Below are 19,299 nucleotides of genomic sequence, written 5' to 3' on the forward strand. Positions count from 1 at the left end.
GCAGGCGGACACCCGAACGCAGCTTGCAGCGTTCGGGTGTCCGCCTGGCCGTGCAGAGGCAAACGGATCCGTCCAGACTTACAATGTAAGTCAATGGGGACGGATCCGTTTAAAGTTGACACAATATGGCTCAATTTCAAACGGATCCGTCCCCCATTAACTTTCAACGTAAAGTCTGGATGGATCCGTCTGAGCAACTTTCACACTTAGATTTTTTTCTGAAATATAATGCAGACGGATCCGTTCTGAACGGATCCCATCGTCTGCATTATATGAGCGGATCCGTCTGTGCAGACACCAGACGGATCCACTCTGAACGCAAGTGTGAAAGTAGCCTAAGCTAATGGGGACGGATCCGTTTTCTCTGACACAACAGATAATATAACCGGATCTGTTCATAACGGATGCAGATGGTTGTATTATCAGTAACGGAAGTGTTTTTGCTGATCCAAGAACGGATGCAGCAAAAACGCTGGTGTGAAAGTAGCCTTTGCCGAATACGGTGAACTCTGGCAGCCTGTTCCTCTGCCAGAGTTCAGAACGTAGATGTGAACCCAGCCTACAGTATGAAGTGTGTTCCTTTAAAATGCTAAATCCATTCTTGCAACATTGTTGATAAATCTGCTGGTGTCTCTGTATTTCTGTGTTTATTCATCTGACTTGTTACATTTCACAAACACATATATTTGTCCCTATATTCTCTGCCGGAATGCAGGCTCTTGTTCTCTGGGAAGTACAATGACTTGTGAAGACTGCCTGAAGTTAGGACCACACTGTGCATGGTGTTCTCAAAAGGTAAGTCTGTAAACCGCTGCAGCGTGACAAGAATCGTACTTTCGTATTACGTCGCCATGAATTGCTTTGGGCACGGTCTCTTTGTTTCTGTCAGCTTTCTTTTTGGCTCGCCTAGGTATTTTTTATTTGTGCAGACTTCTCTTGGATGCAGCGGGATAACTCTTCATCATTGGATGCAGCCTTATAGCAAGCTTTGTGTACGGATAACATGAACTTTTTATTTTTTTAACATGCTATATTCCTAAAAACAACCCCTGTCCAAGGGCTATCTCCGGAACTCCCATAGAAATGAATTGAGTGCCAACGTCCATGTGCAACCGTCCACTCCGTTCTTTTCAGGGGGGCTGCAGAGGGTACGTGCCCCCCCTGTTCTCATGATCGATGGGGGTACCAGCGGTAATACTCCCACCGATCTGATAGGGGATAACTTTTAACAACCAGAATACCCCTTAAATCCTATGGATGTCATAGATGGACATGATGTGCATTGCATGGACAGCTATAAAATTGAATGGCCACCTTGTAATGTCATGTATTGTCTGCAGAGGCTGTTGCACATAAAACATCAGGCCAAACGGGTCTTCCCTGGTGATTAAAGCCGATCCAAGGGTTTACAGACGCTGAGCTCCGATGTGATCACTAGTGATGAGCGGCAGGGGCAGTATTCGAATTCGCAATATTTCACAAATATTGCCCCCAATCATGTGCCAGTAACAAGTACCCTCATAGATGCCCCCAATCATGTGCCAGTAACAAGTACCCTCATAGATGCCCCCAATCATGTGCCAGTAACAAGTATCACCCCCAATACTGTGACGCTCTGCTCCCCAATACTATACTGCAGAAACAGATCAACCCCCTGATAATAGTATTACCATGCAGATAGTGCCCTGCAATAATTATTGGCACACAGTGCCCTAAAATAACTGCGCCCAGCAAATAGTGCCCCTGACACTAATAGTGTAAACATAACGTCCCCCAAAAATAATTGTGGTAAGCTGATACTATGCCAAGGTGCCCCCACAGTAATAGTGCTCCCAACAGTCCCACCAGTAGGAAAAATTCTCTTCTAGAGAACACATGTTAGTAATAGTGCTCCTACAGTGCCCCCAACATGTCCCCACTGTGCCCCATAAGTAATAATGCTCCCATAGTACCCATACTAGTAATCATGTTCCCCATAGACCCCCAGTAGAAATAAAGCCCTTCATAATGCACCCCAATAGTAATAATTCTCCTTATAATGTGCCAGTGCAAAAAATACCCCCTTTTAATGCCCCCAGTTGAGCTGATGTCCCCATAGTGCCCCCATAATGTCTTAGTATAAAATACCCCTATATAGTGCCCCCAGTAAATGCCCCATAGTGCTCCTCTCCCCCCTAATTCCTAGTGCCCCCATAATGTACCAGTATAAAATGCCCCATATATAGTGCCCCAGTAGATGCCCTCAGTGCCCCCTATAATTTGCAAGTTTAAAATACCCCTTCTTAGTGCCCCCATAAATGAGCCCATAGTACTCCTCTCTCCCCTTCCCCATAGTACCCACGATAATGTGCCCCAGTATAAAATAACTCTATACAGAGCCCCCCATATAAAATACCCCTTCTTTGTGGCCTCAGTAGAAGCCCCCATAGTGTTCCTCTCCCCCTTCCCCCATATAAAATACCCCTTCTTTGTGGCCTCAGTAGATGCCCCCATAGAGCCCCCAATAATGTGCCAGTAAGAAGTGCCCCCATAGATGCCCCCACAGTGCCCTGAATAATATGTGCCCCCATAGATGCCCCCCAATCATGTGCCAGTAACAAGTACCCTCATAGATGCCCCCCAATCATGTGCCAATACCAAGTGCCCCCATAGATGCCCCCCAATCATGTGCCAGTAACAAGTGCCTCCATAGATGCCCCCAATCATGTGCCAACAAGTGCCCCCATATATGCCCCCAATCATGTGCCAGTAACAAGTACCCTCATAGATGCCCCCAATCATGTGGCAGTAACAAGTACCCTCATAGATGCCCCCAATCAAGTGCCAGTAACAAGTACCCTCATAGATGCCCCCAATCATGTGCCAGTAACAAGTACCCCCATAGATGCCCCCAATCATGTGCCAATAACAAGTACCCCCATAGATGCCCCCAATCATGTGCCAGTAACAAGTGCCCCCATAGATGCCCCCAATCATGTGACAGCAACAGGTGGCCCCATAGATGCCCCCCAATCATGTTCCAGTAACAAGTGCCCCCATAGATGCCCCCCAATCATGTGCCAGTAACAGGTGCCCCCATAGATGCCCCCCAATCATGTGCCAGTAACAGGTGAATATATAGCACTATATTCTAAATCTTAGCAAATTCTCGAAGTGGCGATATTCGCAATTAAAATTTGTGATTCGAATATTTGCGCCCAACACTAGTGATCACCCAATTGATGCACCAGTTTCTATTTTAAAAGGATTGTCTCATGAAGACAACCCTTCAGGTGTTCTCATAATGTCTATACACTTCATTAAAGTGACTCGCCTGTTCAAGAAAAATATTACATTACCTGGAGAATGAACCTGGTGACCTCCTTTTCATATTTTGCAGATGCAGATCCGTGGATTCCCAGGCTCCTCTATTGTCATCCAAGATGGCTGCACCATTTTTAAGACCACCTGATGCACACCTTACATCTGGTAGTCCGCGACACTTCCCGCTTGTCCAGCCCTGCTCTTGGATTGGCCGACACTGTTCAGGTGAGCAGTTCTGGCCAATCAGAGGGCAGCAGGAAGTGTCTTGGACTATCAAATCCACAGTGTGCTTCAGGCAGTCTGAAAAGTGGTGCAGCCATCTTGGATGACAGAAGAGGGGCCTGAGAATTATGGAATCTGTAACTAAAAAGATGTAACGATGCTCTTCATACCCCAGAGGATGTGATTTTCCTTCTTGAACAGCAGGGTTCCTTTAAACCAGCATTAGACTGGCCCACCAGAGCATCCTCAGGTGGGCCTGGGCTCTAATGCCATAATGTTCCTCAAGGGTCACTAGTGACAAGTGATTAGCTCCAAGGTCACCTACAAATTGGGTCGTCACCTCCCATGGGATTCATTATAGTGTCAGAGCCCAGGCCCAAAGAAGGATCCTCTGGTGGGCCCGTCAGACCCAGATTGTGACCTTTTCTGTATAGTATAAGAGCGAATCCATTTTAGCGCCTAGGCCCATAGTGCGTCATTTCACACTATACGTGGATTTCTCTTATTAATATGAATCACACCCACATTTTATGGATTTATTTTGCTGTATAGTCCAATCTCCATGCAGTTCAGGTATTCCTGCACGCCATCTGACATGAAGCTCTAATTCCAGCATCTTTCTGGCTTATATTACAGTGAATATCTGCAGTCAGACAAAACAGTGGGAGGAATTCATTGAGCCGTTTAAGGGCACTCACTGTAAGATTTACTTCCTGCCTCCGAAAAAGAAAAAAACATTCATCTAATATAGCAGAATTAGACGTTGAGATTGCTTCAGAGATAAATGGAAAATGAATCAATATTATAGTCTGGGCGGAAGTTAAGGAGTGCCCCCGAGATGTCCAGACCTCATCAATGCAGGATCTTACCATCTCTTATGTACTGCTGGGAAATGAGTTATCAAGGGTTGGGATTCCCTATGGCTATATAGAATATGAATATAAAAGCTTATGAAAACTGAATGGAGGTTTTTCATTTGGAGTTTTGGGTATGAATCCAATATATTGTAGCTTTTTTTGGGGGGGGGGGGGGGGGTGAGGTTCTGAAATTTTTTTGTATTGTCTACATGCATATGATTTCACAAAATCACCACACTTGAGACCAAAAATTTCTGCGATCCAGACGCTGATCAACATCTAGAGGTGACAAATGGCCCAGGGGGGCAAATGTGCATTTGTTCATCTTCTAGCGTCACCCGCAATGCTGGGGAGGCCCGTCATTGGCTGCTAACCCCCCCGCCCCCACCCGACACTGGATGTTTAGCAGCGGTGAGGGAACGGGGAGCCAGGTAAGTATATTCATTGTGAGGGGCCCGGCGTATAGGGGAGCATTTTATATAGTCTTAGATAACCCCTTTAAGTAGACAAAAAAAAAAAGAGATCCATTCTAATTGGTAAGCAGGGTGATAACGTGTACCAGGTCACTAGAAGACTGTAGAAGGGAGAGGCGACAATGCTTTCTTCCTGCTCTCCCATGCAGCTCCCTCCTCCCCTACACATACACAGAACTAGAAAGTGAAAGCTTTCATTCTGTTCTCCGACTTCAAAGCAGTGCTGTTCACCAGATATTGCACCTAGAGCTTTGATTTTGGAATGGGTTTTAATATAAAAGGTCTTAGCTCTATATTCTAGCTGCGACAATTGTTTAGTGTTTTACTCTTTTACCATAGGTAATATTTTATAAGTGCCCGTCACAGCTTCCCTTCTCTTATCTAAGTTACTGTCATCAGATCATTTGGGTTTAGTGATGTCAGCAGGGACTCGCTGTTCATCCACAGTGATCATAGCCTGGGGTGTATCCAGACAGTGGTATTGGTGTGGTTAAAACTGCGTTTTAAACAAAAACAAAAAAGCACATTCAAATATGCATGTGCTTTTAGTATAGCTGTCAAACAGGAGTCGGAGATGCTGAGCATTAGGCTACATGCACACGACCGTTGTGTGTTTTGCGGTCCGCAAATCGCGGATTCGCAAAACACGGATGGTGTCCGTGTGCGTTCCGCAATTTGCAGAACCGAACGGACAGACTTTAATATAACTGCCTATTCTTGTCCAAGAATAAGACAGGTTATATTTTTGGGCGGACCACGGAACAGAGCAACAGATGCGGACAGCACACGGATTGCTGTCCGCATCTTTTGCGGCCCCATTGAAGTGAATGGGTCCGCATCAGAGCAGCCAAAACTGCGGCTCGATGCGGACCAAAACAACGGCCATGTGCATGAAGCCTTAAGCAGTGTTAAAGCTCCGAGCCTTGGAGGAGGAAGGGGCCTCTGCACAGAGCTCAGAAGCACACTGAGGTCTGGAACCAGCCATTGAAGCAAGACACCGCCATTTCCTTCAGTCTGTCTATGCTGCTAAGGACGGGCTTCACCTAGTAAGAGTGAGTGGACAGCAAAATCTCTAGAAGGGAGACGCCTAGTGGCATAGATTTCAGAAGTGTTTTTAGGATGGAAAACGTGAATTTTTAATGAAAGTGATTTACAGATTTGTTCAGGTTAACCTAAAGTAACCTTTGAGAAGGAATTGTTTAAAAAGTTAGTGCCCATTTAAGGTTATTTTCACATCCGCATTCCTATCTTAGTTTTTTGTTATACCAACTGTGCCCAATGGATTCCATTGACTGTAATGGGGTCTGGCAGGTTTCCATCATTTTGCCAAAAATTAAATAAATAAAAAATAGCACTGCATGTTGCACTGTATTTTCTGATATTTTTGACAGAATATGTAATGAAGCCTGCATTGCAGAAGTCAACTAAGTCTAACACGTTTCAGCTATAATAAAAAAAAATTTAATGATGAAAAACACACCAATGTGGTTTTAACCAGACCCAGCTGCACTGTCTGAATGCACCTTTAGTCTTCAAAAAGACAATACCATGGGTGTTAATACAAGTCATCATCACGTCTACTTGTTACAAGCAGTGCATCTCACAGATTTATATACAATCCATTTATTCATTGGTTTATGTACTTTTACAGAATTTTACGGATCCTTTGGGAGTCCCAGTTCGCTGCGACACTCCTGAAGTACTGCTATCTAAAGGATGCCCCGCAAACCACATTGAATTTCCTTTATCCAAGATAGAAACCCAAAGGATGAGTCCACTGACAGAAGGAGCTCATAAAAACAGTGATCACGTAACACAGATCACTCCACAGAAGCTTGTTCTAAAACTCCGGCCTGGTAAGCTATTAGTCAGTCGTCTCCAGGCTTTCCCTCACCAGGGTAAATGAATACCCTCAAAGTAGAATAGCTGGTTGCTATCTGCCCCCCCAGCCAGCACCCATGTAGCCCATTACCCCGACTTGGTGTGATCCAGCTAAGCCTCAGCATATTCTTCAAGAATTATTCTTCTAATGTAGCAGGGGGGCTTCTGGGTGCCACATAAGTTGGATGCCACTGTCACCTTGCTCCCTTTATTACACCACAGACAACGTATCCACTTGTGCAACAAAGAAATACAGTGTAATTCCATAAGCACTGGTTAAGGGCCTCTAAGGTGTTTCTCGAGGACTAGAAAAAGATGTCTGCTTTCTTCCAAAACCAGCACCACACCTGTCCACAGGTTGTGTGTGGTATTACAGCTCAGTCCTTTCACCTCAGTGGAGCTGATCTGCAATACCAGACAACCCATGAACAGGTACGCTGCTGTTTTTGAAAGAACGCAGCCATCTATTTCTGCAAACATGGTTGAGGATCTGTCCAATTATCGGGAAAAAAAACTATTGTTCTTTTCCAATAATTTACTTATGTAACAAAACAAAACACATAAAAAACATAGCATTTGTCAGCAGTACATCGCCCTGTGTGAACATGGGATGTGCTGCTGCCAACATACAAATTGAATGGGGGATGAATGATCTTAAGTAGCGATTTGTCCCCCATTCACTTTCAATTGGACTGTGGAAAAGGCCCTTTAGACAACTGGTGATTACCCAAACCCAACCAGGAACATCCACTTCTGAGTAGGATTTACATAAAACCCATTCATTTTTGGTCCAAGATGGTCCAAATTTGCCAGTACTGTCTCTGAACATTAGGGACAATCCCTGCAAATTATGGACTATTGGCAACTATGCAGATTAGAGGAGTTTTCCTGTATTATTACTATCACTAAAACCAAAAACCACTACAGATACTGTGTAAGCCACCATTCTAACCACCTGTCTATTAATTCCTTCAGGGAATTCAATAACATTTCAAGTCGATGTCCGTCAAAGTGAAGATTATCCTGTAGACCTCTATTACCTGATGGACCTCTCTGCCTCCATGAGTGACGATCTGAGGACCATACAACAACTGGGGTCTACACTTTCTAAGGAAATGTCCAACCTGACGAGTAACTTCCGCCTGGGATTCGGGACGTTTGTAGAGAAGCCAGTTTCTCCATATATAAAAACTGTTCCAGAGGATATAGAGAACCCCTGCCAGTAAGAACCTTACTCACCCCTTACTCATAATATTCCTATAACTGCTGACCATGATTAATCGCAGTGACGTATAACGTCTTACTCATCTGTGACTTTTCGAACGATGACAAAACGAACATGGATTCAGCTGCCAAAATGCCATTTTTTTTTCCCTGTAAATAGACACTAAGGCCCAAATGTACTTTTCATATGGATAGAATCGTTTCAGAAACCATATTTTATTATTTTTATTTATTTATCCATTTATTTAGTCTATAATGGTGACCATGAATGGGTATGGCGCGTTACTGCTGCAGCTAATCACTGCCCTCAGTTTTAAACAGAAGCCAAAGCGCCTATGTGAACAGAGCCCTACAACAAAAGCACGCGTTTCCTATCGTCCTTTGTCATGTCATTGTGACTAAACTGACTATTTCTATTTCACAGCAGAGAATCCGTGGACTGCTTACCCACCTTTGGATATAAACACGTTTTATCACTGACACATAATGCAGCAAATTTTAATAACATTGTGCAAAAGCAAAGAATATCGGCAAATATTGATACACCTGAAGGAGGGTTTGATGCCATCATGCAGGCGGCAGTATGCAAAGTAAGTCATTTTATGTAATTATACTGATTTCTTGCTAAACAGCAGTGACATTGAATGATAAAGGAGTATGGTACTTCCCATAACTCCCAATGAAAAGAATTGAGCTTTTGAAGCCTCCTCTCCACTAGGGTAGACCATTATCAGGATCACTGGAGTTATACCTCCACCGATCCATGCTGTAAGAGATGTCCATATAGAAGCAGAGTTAGAACCAATCTGCTAATTACAACTTTTGGCTTATTCTCAAGTTAAATGTTCTCATTGTTCCTCATACATTGCTTCGTAATGGAAGGATTCTCTGGTGGCTCTTCACCAGCAAAATAATGGTCGTCAAAGGAAAAGACAACCACGTTTAGAGCTGACGTGGAGCCCATCACTTGTCACCATTGATTATTTTTTTTACATAAAAACCTATTAAGCCTTACTGATGATGTGTCCCGTGTGTACAATAACACCGATTATGATGCAATTAAAAGTCAACGTGTACATGGTCTGTAATGACGGAGGGTGGTCCTCAAGTGTCATCTACATGGGCGTATTATCAAGATAATTCTCTGAAATGAACATTCATTCATAATAATTGCATTGTGAAAATGTGGCGCCATTCACCCAATAAAACGCTCGTTGGTTGGGTGGTCCGTCATTTATGCACAATGCATGTCCACTTCACATTGCCCTATGTGAACAGTGATGTGCTGATGACAAATGATGAATCTGTATGGGGGTCGAACGTTTGGTTATTCCTCCCCATACAGAAGGCATTATTCATGCATGTTAACAAACTGGGAAATAAAAGGCCTGTTCACGATCATTGCCCTGTTTATCTACCCATGTAAAGGGGCCCTTAGAATCAATTTCTATGATAGACCTAAAGTACCCTGAACAAGTCATTACTGTGTGAATATAGTGAATCAGAAGCACATAGAAATCCAGGACTTTGAGTATACAGGGAGTGCAGAATTATTAGGCAAGTTGTATTTTTGAGGATTAATTTTATTATTGAACAACAACCATGTTCTCAATGAACCCAAAAAACTCATTAATATCAAAGCTGAATATTTTTGGAAGTAGTTTTTAGTTTGTTTTTAGTTTTAGCTATTTTAGGGGGATATCTGTGTGTGCAGGTGACTATTACTGTACATAATTATTAGGCAACTTAACAAAAAACAAATATATACCCATTTCAATTATTTATTTTTACCAGTGAAACCAATATAACATCTCAACATTCACAAATATACATTTCTGACATTGAAAAACAAAACAAAAACAAATCAGTGACCAATATAGCCACCTTTCTTTGCAAGGACACTCAAAAGCCTGCCATCCATGGATTCTGTCAGTGTTTTCATCTGTTCACCATCAACATTGCGTGCAGCAGCAACCACAGCCTCCCAGACACTGTTCAGAGAGGTGTACTGTTTTCCCTCCTTGTAAATCTCACATTTGATGATGGACCACAGGTTCTCAATGGGGTTCAGATCAGGTGAACAAGGAGGCCATGTCATTAGATTTTCTTCTTTTATACCCTTTCTTGCCAGCCACGTTGTGGAGTACTTGGACGCGTTTGATGGAGCATTGTCCTGCATGAAAATCATGTTTTTCTTACCTTGCAGACTTCTTCCTGTACCACTGCTTGAAGAAGGTGTCTTCCAGAAACTGGCAGTAGGACTGGGAGTTGAGCTTGACTCCATCCTCAACCCAAAAAGGCCCCACAAGCTCATCTTTGATGATACCAGCCCAAACCAGTACTCCACCTCCACCTTGCTGGCGTCTGAGTCGGACTGGAGCTCTCTGCCCTTTACCAATCCAGCCATCTGGCCCATCAAGACTCACTCTCATTTCATCAGTCCATAAAACCTTAGAAAAATCAGTCTTGAGATATTTCTTGGCCCAGTCTTGACGTTTCAGCTTGTGTGTCTTGTTCAGTGGTGGTCGTCTTTCAGCCTTTCTTACCTTGGCCATGTCTCTGAGTATTGCACACCTTGTGCTTTTGGGCACTCCAGTGATGTTGCAGCTCTGAAATATGGCCAAACTGGTGGCAAGTGGCATCTTGGCAGCTGCACGCTTGACTTTTCTCAGTTCATGGGCAGTTATTTTGCGCCTTGGTTTTTCCACACGCTTCTTGCGACCCTGTTGACTATTTTGAATGAAACGCTTGATTGTTCGATGATCACGCTTCAGAAGCTTTGCAATTTTAAGAGTGCTGCATCCCTCTGCAAGATATCTCACTATTTTTGACTTTTCTGAGCCTGTCAAGTCCTTCTTTTGACCCATTTTGCCAAAGGAAAGGAAGTTGCCTAATAATTATGCACACCTGATATAGGGTGTTGAAGTCATTAGACCACATCCCTTCTCATTACAGAGATGCACATCACCTAATATGCTTAATTGGTAGTAGGCTTTCGAGCCTATACAGCTTGGAGTAAGACAACATGCATAAAGGGGATGATGTGGTCAAAATACTCATTTGCCTAATAATTCTGCACGTAGTGTATTAGCAAAATGTTTTTAGGCTACTGATTATTATTTATTTTTTAAAGTTTAATAAAAGTTTTGTTACTTTTTAAGTTTTAACCAGAATCTCACTTTAAACAACGTTTAGGCGACAATATTTCAAAATACCTTCCTTCTACTGTAGGACCGAATTGGATGGAGGAACGGATCAATGCATTTGTTGGTATTTGTGACCGATGCAGATTCTCACTATGGCATGGATAGCAAATTGGCCGGTATTGTGATTCCAAACGATTGTCAATGCCACCTAGACAGCAGTAATGAATACTACATGTCGACTGTCCAGGTAATGTGGTGTTTTGTTCACCCTGGGAAGCTAGAACAGCAATTAGAAGGCCACTCTTTACATTACAGTGGTGACGTGGTTTTCCATTGGTGCTTATCTAGTCATTAAAATGTTCGTGTTGCACAAAATTAAACCTTATTTCCCTTTATTTGAAGAATAATCGGAGAGGGCAAACAACTGAGGTGTACAAATTTCTGGTTCAGAAAAGTGATTGTCACTTTCTAACTTCTTTCCATCTTCCAGCTCGCAAACAGCTGAAAATATTCACTACTCTATAGTGGAAAAAAATATGGATCTGAATGAGTAGGAGGACCTCCATACCCTTATAGACAGTGAATGAATCTATCTTGCCAATTGTTTCTTCCAGGAATATCCGACACTTGGGCAGCTGATAGAGAAGTTGGTGGAGAATAACATTCTTCTCATTTTCGCAGTCACTCAAAAACAAGTCCCGCTCTACCAGGTAAGTGCAAAACACTTGGTGACCTTACATTTCACATGCTACAGTCCCTTCATATTTCAGGCAAAAATAAGTATTAGATATTCTATTTCCAAAAAAAAAATGAGGCAGCACTCCAGATAAAAGTGAAAGGTGATGACCCAATTTATTCCCAGGCAATGTTTCAGCCCACTTAATGAGGCCTCATTGAGTGGGCAGAAACGTTGCCTGGGAATAAATTGGGTCATCACCTTTCACTTTTATCTGGAGTGCTGCCTCATTTTTTTAAAAATATTGTACAGTGGAATGGTCGCATGCCTTCCCTGAGGATTTGCACCCTATTAACTTTTTTTCTAACTGTGCTGCTGTTGTATTTTTGTTTATTGGATATTCTATGTAGACGCCTGATCATTATGGAGGAACGCATACCCAACACCATGGGGACCTGTAAAGTCAGATGGGACAAACTCTGTTTGATTTCAATTTCCCAATAGGCAGCTTGAACCTTTCTAAAAGGTGGGACTAGAAACAGAGTCATCCCTACTATCCTTACTGAAAAGGATGGGATGGGCACCATTTTGAATCTTCCTTTTCACCTTTATATAGTGCATAGCTCTAGTTTATATATGTGGCATAGTCCTACCTGGCTAACAATTTATCTACTATCCAAAAACAGCTAAAAATGTGAAATGATCCTCATCTCAATATTACTCTCATCACGGTGGGAGCACCCAAGGAATTCCAATTCTGTGTGGTTTCCCTGCAGAACCAAACGCAGACTATAGGATGTTTCACAACAAATCTGGTTTTCTTGGTGGTCTGTAGTCAACTGACCCCCATACAGGCCCAAGGCAGGGAACTAGGAAAAGATGCATTGTTCTGACAGGGCCCATGGAGAAGATGCCTCTACCCATTTCCCAATGGGGACAGAGAACCTCCACAAAGGTATGGCGAGGGTGCATCAGTGGGTAATGACCTCCTTATGTCTTACATGAAAGGGACAGGTATCAGAAAGGGCAAAAAGTGCCCTAGGTTCTATAGGGGCTACTTGGGAGTGTTTTGTGGTGTATTTTTTTTTTACCAGAAGGTGCCCCATTTATGTCTCTCTTGACATTATGCACGCCTCTGCCTTATGCTATTTAAATACCATCATAAAGAGAGCAGAACCAATAGTGTTATATTAAAGGGCATCTGTCAGCAGATTTGTACCTATGACACCGGCTGACCTGTTACATGTGCGCTTGGCAGTTGAAGGCTTCTGTGTTGGTCCCATGTTCATATGTGTCCACATTACTGAGAAAAATTTGGTTTTATTATAGGCAAATTAGCCTCTAGGAGCAACGGGGGCGTTGCCTTTACACCTAGAGGCTCCGCTCTCTCTGCAATTTCCATGCCTTCTGCACTTTGATTAACAGAGCCAGGAAGTGAAACCGCCATCACACCTGGCCCTGTCAAAGTGCAGAGGGCACGGAAGTTGCAGAGAGAGCAGAGCCTCTAGGTGTCATTGCATATATTAAAGCACCATTCCCCTCAGCAATGCAGGCACATAGGAACATGGGACCAGCACAGATGTCTTCAGCTGCCAAGCGCACATTTAACAGGTCAGCCAGTACAAATCTGCTGGCAAATGTCCTTTAAAGGAACTACAATTTCAGCAGTGCCCCTTTTTTCTTTTTGCTATCTAATTGTTTGTAGAAGATTTTTGCACAAAAATCAAAGAGGTTCCAGACTCCAGAATGAGCTTTTATTATCACGGTAACCAACCTAGATTTTGTAAACTGCACATTCTGCGGGGATAGTTACAGTTGCTGTGCTTCTTGTGCTGCTCTGGTGCATCTAGCCTACACAGTGATTTAATATGTAGAATTGCATTAGCCTTTGATTAATGGTGGTTTTTTTTCCCTGGGAGAAGCTGGGTCTAAACTGAAATGAGAATATAATGAGCAATATTTCCTGTGCCTCTGTAATCAGTGATGCTGGTTTGTGTTTTGCAGCACAAAGGAAAGGGAAAAACTATAAAAAGGCTTTAGGCTTCATATTCAAGTAAAAAGGGTCTGATGCATATGAAGATCTGTGCAAGAGGGGCTATACAGCAGCACACGCTGTCCACCGTTCCACAAAACCACAGGGACTCCATGCTGCTACATAGGCTACCCTATGTCAGATATTCTTGGCATGTGACAAAACTTTTGTATTTCTCCACATGAAATCACAGTGAGGCCCACTGCGCCACTATGGGTGCATTATTGCGACTTGCACAAAGCAACATTGTAACACAGATGTGCATGAGGCCTAGGGGTATGTTCAAAACTCACCATGTGTGAACATTCCCTTAAGGGCAATTTGCACAAAGACAGTGCCAATAAATGAGCTCAAATACCAGTAGCGAACACAAACTAAGGCCTCATGCACACGACAGTTTATTTTCACGGTCCGCAAAAACGGGGTCCGTAGGTCCGTGATCCGTGACCGTTTTTTCATCCGTGGGTCTTCCTTGATTTTTGGAGGATCCACGGACATGAAAAAAAAGTCGTTTTGGCGTCCGCCTGGCCGTGCGGAGCCAAACGGATCCGTCCTGAATTACAATGCAAGTCAATGGGGACGGATCCGTTTGATGTTGACACAATATGGTGCCATTTCAAATGGATCCGTCCCCATTGACTTTCAATGTAAAGTCTGGAGTTCTTTTATACCATCGGATTGGAGTTTTCTCCAATCCGATGGTATATTTTAACTTGAAGCGTCCCCATCACCATGGGAACGCCTCTATGTTAGAATATACTGTCGGATATGAGCTACTTCGTGAAACTCAGATCCGACAGTATATTCTAACACAGAGGTGTTCCCATGGTGATGGGGACGCTTCTAGTTAGAATACACTACAAACTTTGTACAAGACTGCCCCCTGCTGCCTGGCAGCACCCGATCTCTTACAGGGGGATATGATAGCACAATTAACCCCTTCAGGTGCGGCACCTAAAGGGGTTAATTGTACTATCATATTCCCCTGTAAGAGATCAGGGCTGCCAGGCAGCAGGGGGCAGACCCCCCCTCCCCAGTTTGAATATCGTTGGTGGCACAGTGTGCACCCCCCATCGGGCCCCCCCTTCCTCCCTCTAATGTTAGAAATCGTTGGTGGCACAGTGTGCGCCCACCATCGCCCCCCCCTCCCTCCCTCTATTGTAATAAATCGTTGGTGGCACAGTGTGCGCCCACCATCGCCCCCCCCCTCCCTCCCTCTATTGTAATAAATCGTTGGTGGCACAGTGTGCGCCCACCATCTGCCCCCCTCCCTCTATAGCAGTAACAACATTGGTGGCAGTGTGCGGCCTCCCATTCCCCCCCCCCCCCATCATTGGTGGCAGCGGAGTTCCGACCGGAGTCCCAGTTTAATTGCTGGGGCTCCGATCGGTAACCATGGCAACCAGGACGCTACTGCAGTCCTGGTTGCCATGGTTACTTAGCAATAGTACAATAGTAGAAGACTCATAGTTACCTGCTTGCTGCTGCGATGTCTGTGTCCGGCCGGGAGCTCCACCTACTGGTAAGTGAAAGGTCTGTGCGGCGCATTGCTAAAGAACTGTCACTTACCAGTAGGAGGAGCTCCCGGCCGGTCACAGACATCGCAGCAGCCAGCAGGTAAGTATGAATCTTCTACTGTTGTACTATTGCTAAGTAACCATGGCAACCAGGGCTGCAGTAGCTTCCTGGTTGCCATGGTTACCGATCGGAGCCCCAGCGATTAAACTGGGACTCCGATCGGAACTCCGCTGCCACCAATGATGGGGGGGGGGGGGAATGGGAGGCCGCACACTGCCACCAATGTTGTTACTGCTATAGAGGGAGGGGGGCCGATGGTGGGCGCACACTGTGCCACCAACGATTTATTACAATAGAGGGAGGGGGGGGCGATGGTGGGCGCACACTGTGCCACCAACGATTTATTACAATAGAGGGAGGGAGGGGGGGAGATGGTGGGCGCACACTGTGCCACCAACGATTTCTAACATTAAAGGGAGGAAGGGGGGGCCCGATGGGGGGCGCACACTGTGCCACCAACGATATTCAAACTGGGGAGGGGGGGGGGGTCTGCCCCCTGCTGCCTGGCAGCCCTGATCTCTTACAGGGGAATATAATAGTACAATTAACCCCTTTAGGTGCCGCACCTGAAGGGGTTAATTGTGCTATCATATCCCCCTGTAAGAGATCGGGTGCTGCCAGGCAGCAGGGGGCAGTCTTGTACAAAGTTTGTAGTGTATTCTAACTAGAAGCGTCCCCATCACCATGGGAACGCTTCTGTGTTAGAATATACTGTCGGATATGAGTTTTCACGAAGTGAAAACTTAGATCAGAAAAAGCTTTTATGCAGACGGATCTTCGGATCCGTCTGTATGAAAGCAACCTACGGCCACGGATCACGGACACGGATGCCAATCTTGTGTGCATCCGTGTTCTTTCACGGACCCATTGACTTGAATGGGTCCGTGAACCGTTGTCCGTCAAAAAAATAGGACAGGTCATATTTTTTTGACGGACAGGATACACGGATCACGGCCTCGGCTGCAAAACGGTGCATTTTCCGATTTTTCCACGGACCCATTGAAAGTCAATGGGTCCGCGAAAAAAAACGGAAAACGGCACAACGGCCACGGATGCACACAACGGTCGTGTGCATGAGGCCTAAGTTGTATCACTCATGTCTTTTACGGAGCACATCAAATAAACACACAGCAGGGAGAAAATGTAAACCCTAGCATTTAATAACCTGTTAGATTCCCCTTTAGCAGCAATCACCTCCACCAACTGTTAATTGTAACTGCAAATAATATTTCCACAACATCGAGGAGGAATTTTGGACCATTACTCCCTATAAATGTGTTTAGTTCATCAATGCTTCTAGGATGCCTTTGGTGTACAGTCCTCTTCAGGTAATACCACAGTATCTTCTTAGCGTAATGTCAGGTCTTGGCCACTCCAAAACTTCTCAATCTTCTCAACAATTCTTTAGTTAATTTGTGTGCTTTAGGTCATTGTTTTGTTGAATCAAACATCTCATCCGCTTGATTCTCCTTTAAAACCCTTCAGGTTTTTCAGCCAAAGCCAGAAGTGAATTTGAAAGGAGTCAGACATATAACAGAAGGACTTGTACTTCTCCTCTCTGCTGGATCTACTTCTGGCTTGTAAAAGCCTTAAAGGGGTTGTCAGAGTTATATTTTGTTCTTTGTATGTTTCTAACTAATCAAATGTAAAGGCTTTACCATGCACTTACTGCATCTGTAGTTGCTCCTTTGTCAGATTTCACTGAGGGTCACATGACCTGTGATGTCAGCCTCTCTCCCTGCTCTGATGAAGTTTTGTGCACAAGCCTGAGAGAGCAGATATGTGTCTGTACACGAGACGTCAATGTGCTGGCCATGCCCCCCTGCACTGCCATTACTGTGCAGGCCATGCCCCCCTGCACTGCCATCACTGTGCTGGCCATGCCGCCCTGCACTGCCATCACTGTGCTGGCCATGCCCCCCTGCACTGCCATCACTGTGCTGGCCACGCCCCCCTGCACTGCCATCCGCTCTCTCCCTGAATTCTTCACGAAAAACTTTAACCCCTTCAGCAGCACAGACTCAGGGTTGGAGGTTTTATTGAGTAGCTGCAGGAAGTAAGGAGACAAATGCTAGGCACAGGAGCTGACAGACTAGAGGAGTTCTGCAGAACATTGCACAAGAACAGGCAAGTAGAAGTTCCTGTGTGTATCAGCTGTGTCATTGTACAGCTGGGACTTCTAGTCCTACACATATAACATGCTGCTGAGTATCCCAACAGACAGACATGTCACTCGGGGCAGCACTTGTATTTACTCCCTTTGCAGAGCAGGGGGAGGGGCAGAGATTGTTGTTAATGCAGGTAAACAAAGGGCCAAAAGAGAACCAGGGAAATTAGGAAATATTTTTTTTTCCTAAAACTTGCTTAACTTAGTTATATATTGCTGCCTATCAGATTTACAGTGCTATATATTTTTTTTTCATAACTCGGACAATTCCTGTAAGGGGCACCTGCCTCAAGATCTGCCCCAGAAATCTCAGTGTGAACCTACCTTTCATCAGCTTTTGGGTTGGGGTGAGGTTTTGGTGTTGATATTCAGTGTTCTTTTTCCTCAAGAGTTGTAAAGGAATTTGCAAATGTAAAAAAAAAAAAAATGAAAACATTGAAGCCCGTCTCAAGTTTGCCGGAGACAATTTGGATATTCCACAATGCCTATAGGAAATATTCTGTGGACAGAGGAAACAAATGCGGAACTTTTTAGCACAAATGCACAATACTGTGTTTGGACGAAAAAGAATACAACACACTAACACCAAAACCTTATCCCAACTATAAAATGTGGTGGAGGGGAAATCATGGTTTAGGGTTAATGTCACGGGGTAGAGTCGCAGGTATAAAGATAGAGCGGAGGTGCACCCCCTGAGCTGCCACCCGGTCCCCTGTCCCTGCCTACTTGTACCATCTGCCCTAGGTGACGGGGCGCAACTGGGCGACAGTCCCTGACCTGAGTAAGTGCAAGCAGAGAGATAGAGACAGCAGGGAAGCGGACAGCCAATGAGAGGTAGCACCACAGCAGACAGAGAGGTGGAACAAGCAAGGTACCACCAAAAACGGAAGGGTGAGGCGGGTCAACTAGCCGGGGTCAGTCCAGGAGGTCACGTCAGTACAAAAGAAGAGGCAAAGACAAAATCCAAAAGCAAGCCGAGGTCAAAATCCGAGAGGTAGCGTCAAGGTTCAGGGAGCAGGCAGAAGAGGTGTCAGGAAGCAGATCAAGGGTCAAATCCAAAGGTAAGCTAAATAACAATAATAATACACAGCCTAAGGGACCAAAATCACAGGCAACCTGTAGCCAGCAGGTTGCCTGTATTTATAGTGGGGAGTGAGGGTCATGTGACGTGGCCAGCGTCACATGAACGACAGACAAACAAGTAAAGCACCGAGTGATCAGCTCAGCGCTCAAGGCAGACCTAGGAGCAGGGAGCCTCCCAGCTAGCAAAAGCCGCCCTGGGAACGAGGCCGAACACCGATCCTCGCTCCCGAAGCTAAGCAGCAGGTCTGCAGCTGATGGAAGACCGAGTGCGCCTTCGGTGCCCCGTTACAGTTAATTTGCTTCTTTAGGGTCTAGATACCTTGTGTTCATTTAGAAAATAATGTATTCCAAGGTAAGGGCAGCAGTCTGAACTCAAGCTGAGGAGATGTTGGATGATGCCACAAGTCAGTAACCCAAAACACACTAGTAAACCAATAATGGTTGAAAAAGAATATGATCTGTGTTTTTGAATGGTCAATCTCAGAGTCTTGACTTTAACCTTATGAAAATTTTGCACCATGACCTGAAGAGAGTTTATGCATGCGGCATCCTTGAATTGGGTATAAAACTGAAAGACATTTGCAGGGACGAATGGTCCAAAATTCCTCCTCAACACTGTACAAATTCTAACTTTTGTGCAAATACAATATAAATCTA

At 44.6% G+C, this 19,299-nt stretch overlaps 1 protein-coding gene across 2 annotated transcripts in view; it reads left to right on the forward strand.

The window, feature by feature from the left end:
- ITGB6 (integrin subunit beta 6) overlaps window positions 1-19,299 on the forward strand; it is a 107,783-nt gene that overhangs the window by 44,060 nt on the left and 44,424 nt on the right. For both annotated transcript variants that reach the window (XM_044304658.1, XM_044304657.1), the window contains exons 3-8: window positions 716-795; window positions 6,507-6,711; window positions 7,712-7,958; window positions 8,385-8,550; window positions 11,192-11,353; window positions 11,721-11,816. In XM_044304658.1, coding sequence (XP_044160593.1) covers window positions 716-795; window positions 6,507-6,711; window positions 7,712-7,958; window positions 8,385-8,550; window positions 11,192-11,353; window positions 11,721-11,816 — 956 coding nt within the window. The remainder of the gene's footprint in view (window positions 1-715; window positions 796-6,506; window positions 6,712-7,711; window positions 7,959-8,384; window positions 8,551-11,191; window positions 11,354-11,720; window positions 11,817-19,299) is intronic.

This window comes from Bufo gargarizans, chromosome 8 (assembly GCF_014858855.1).
Source record: "Bufo gargarizans isolate SCDJY-AF-19 chromosome 8, ASM1485885v1, whole genome shotgun sequence".
Classification (NCBI taxonomy): domain Eukaryota; kingdom Metazoa; phylum Chordata; class Amphibia; order Anura; family Bufonidae; genus Bufo; species Bufo gargarizans.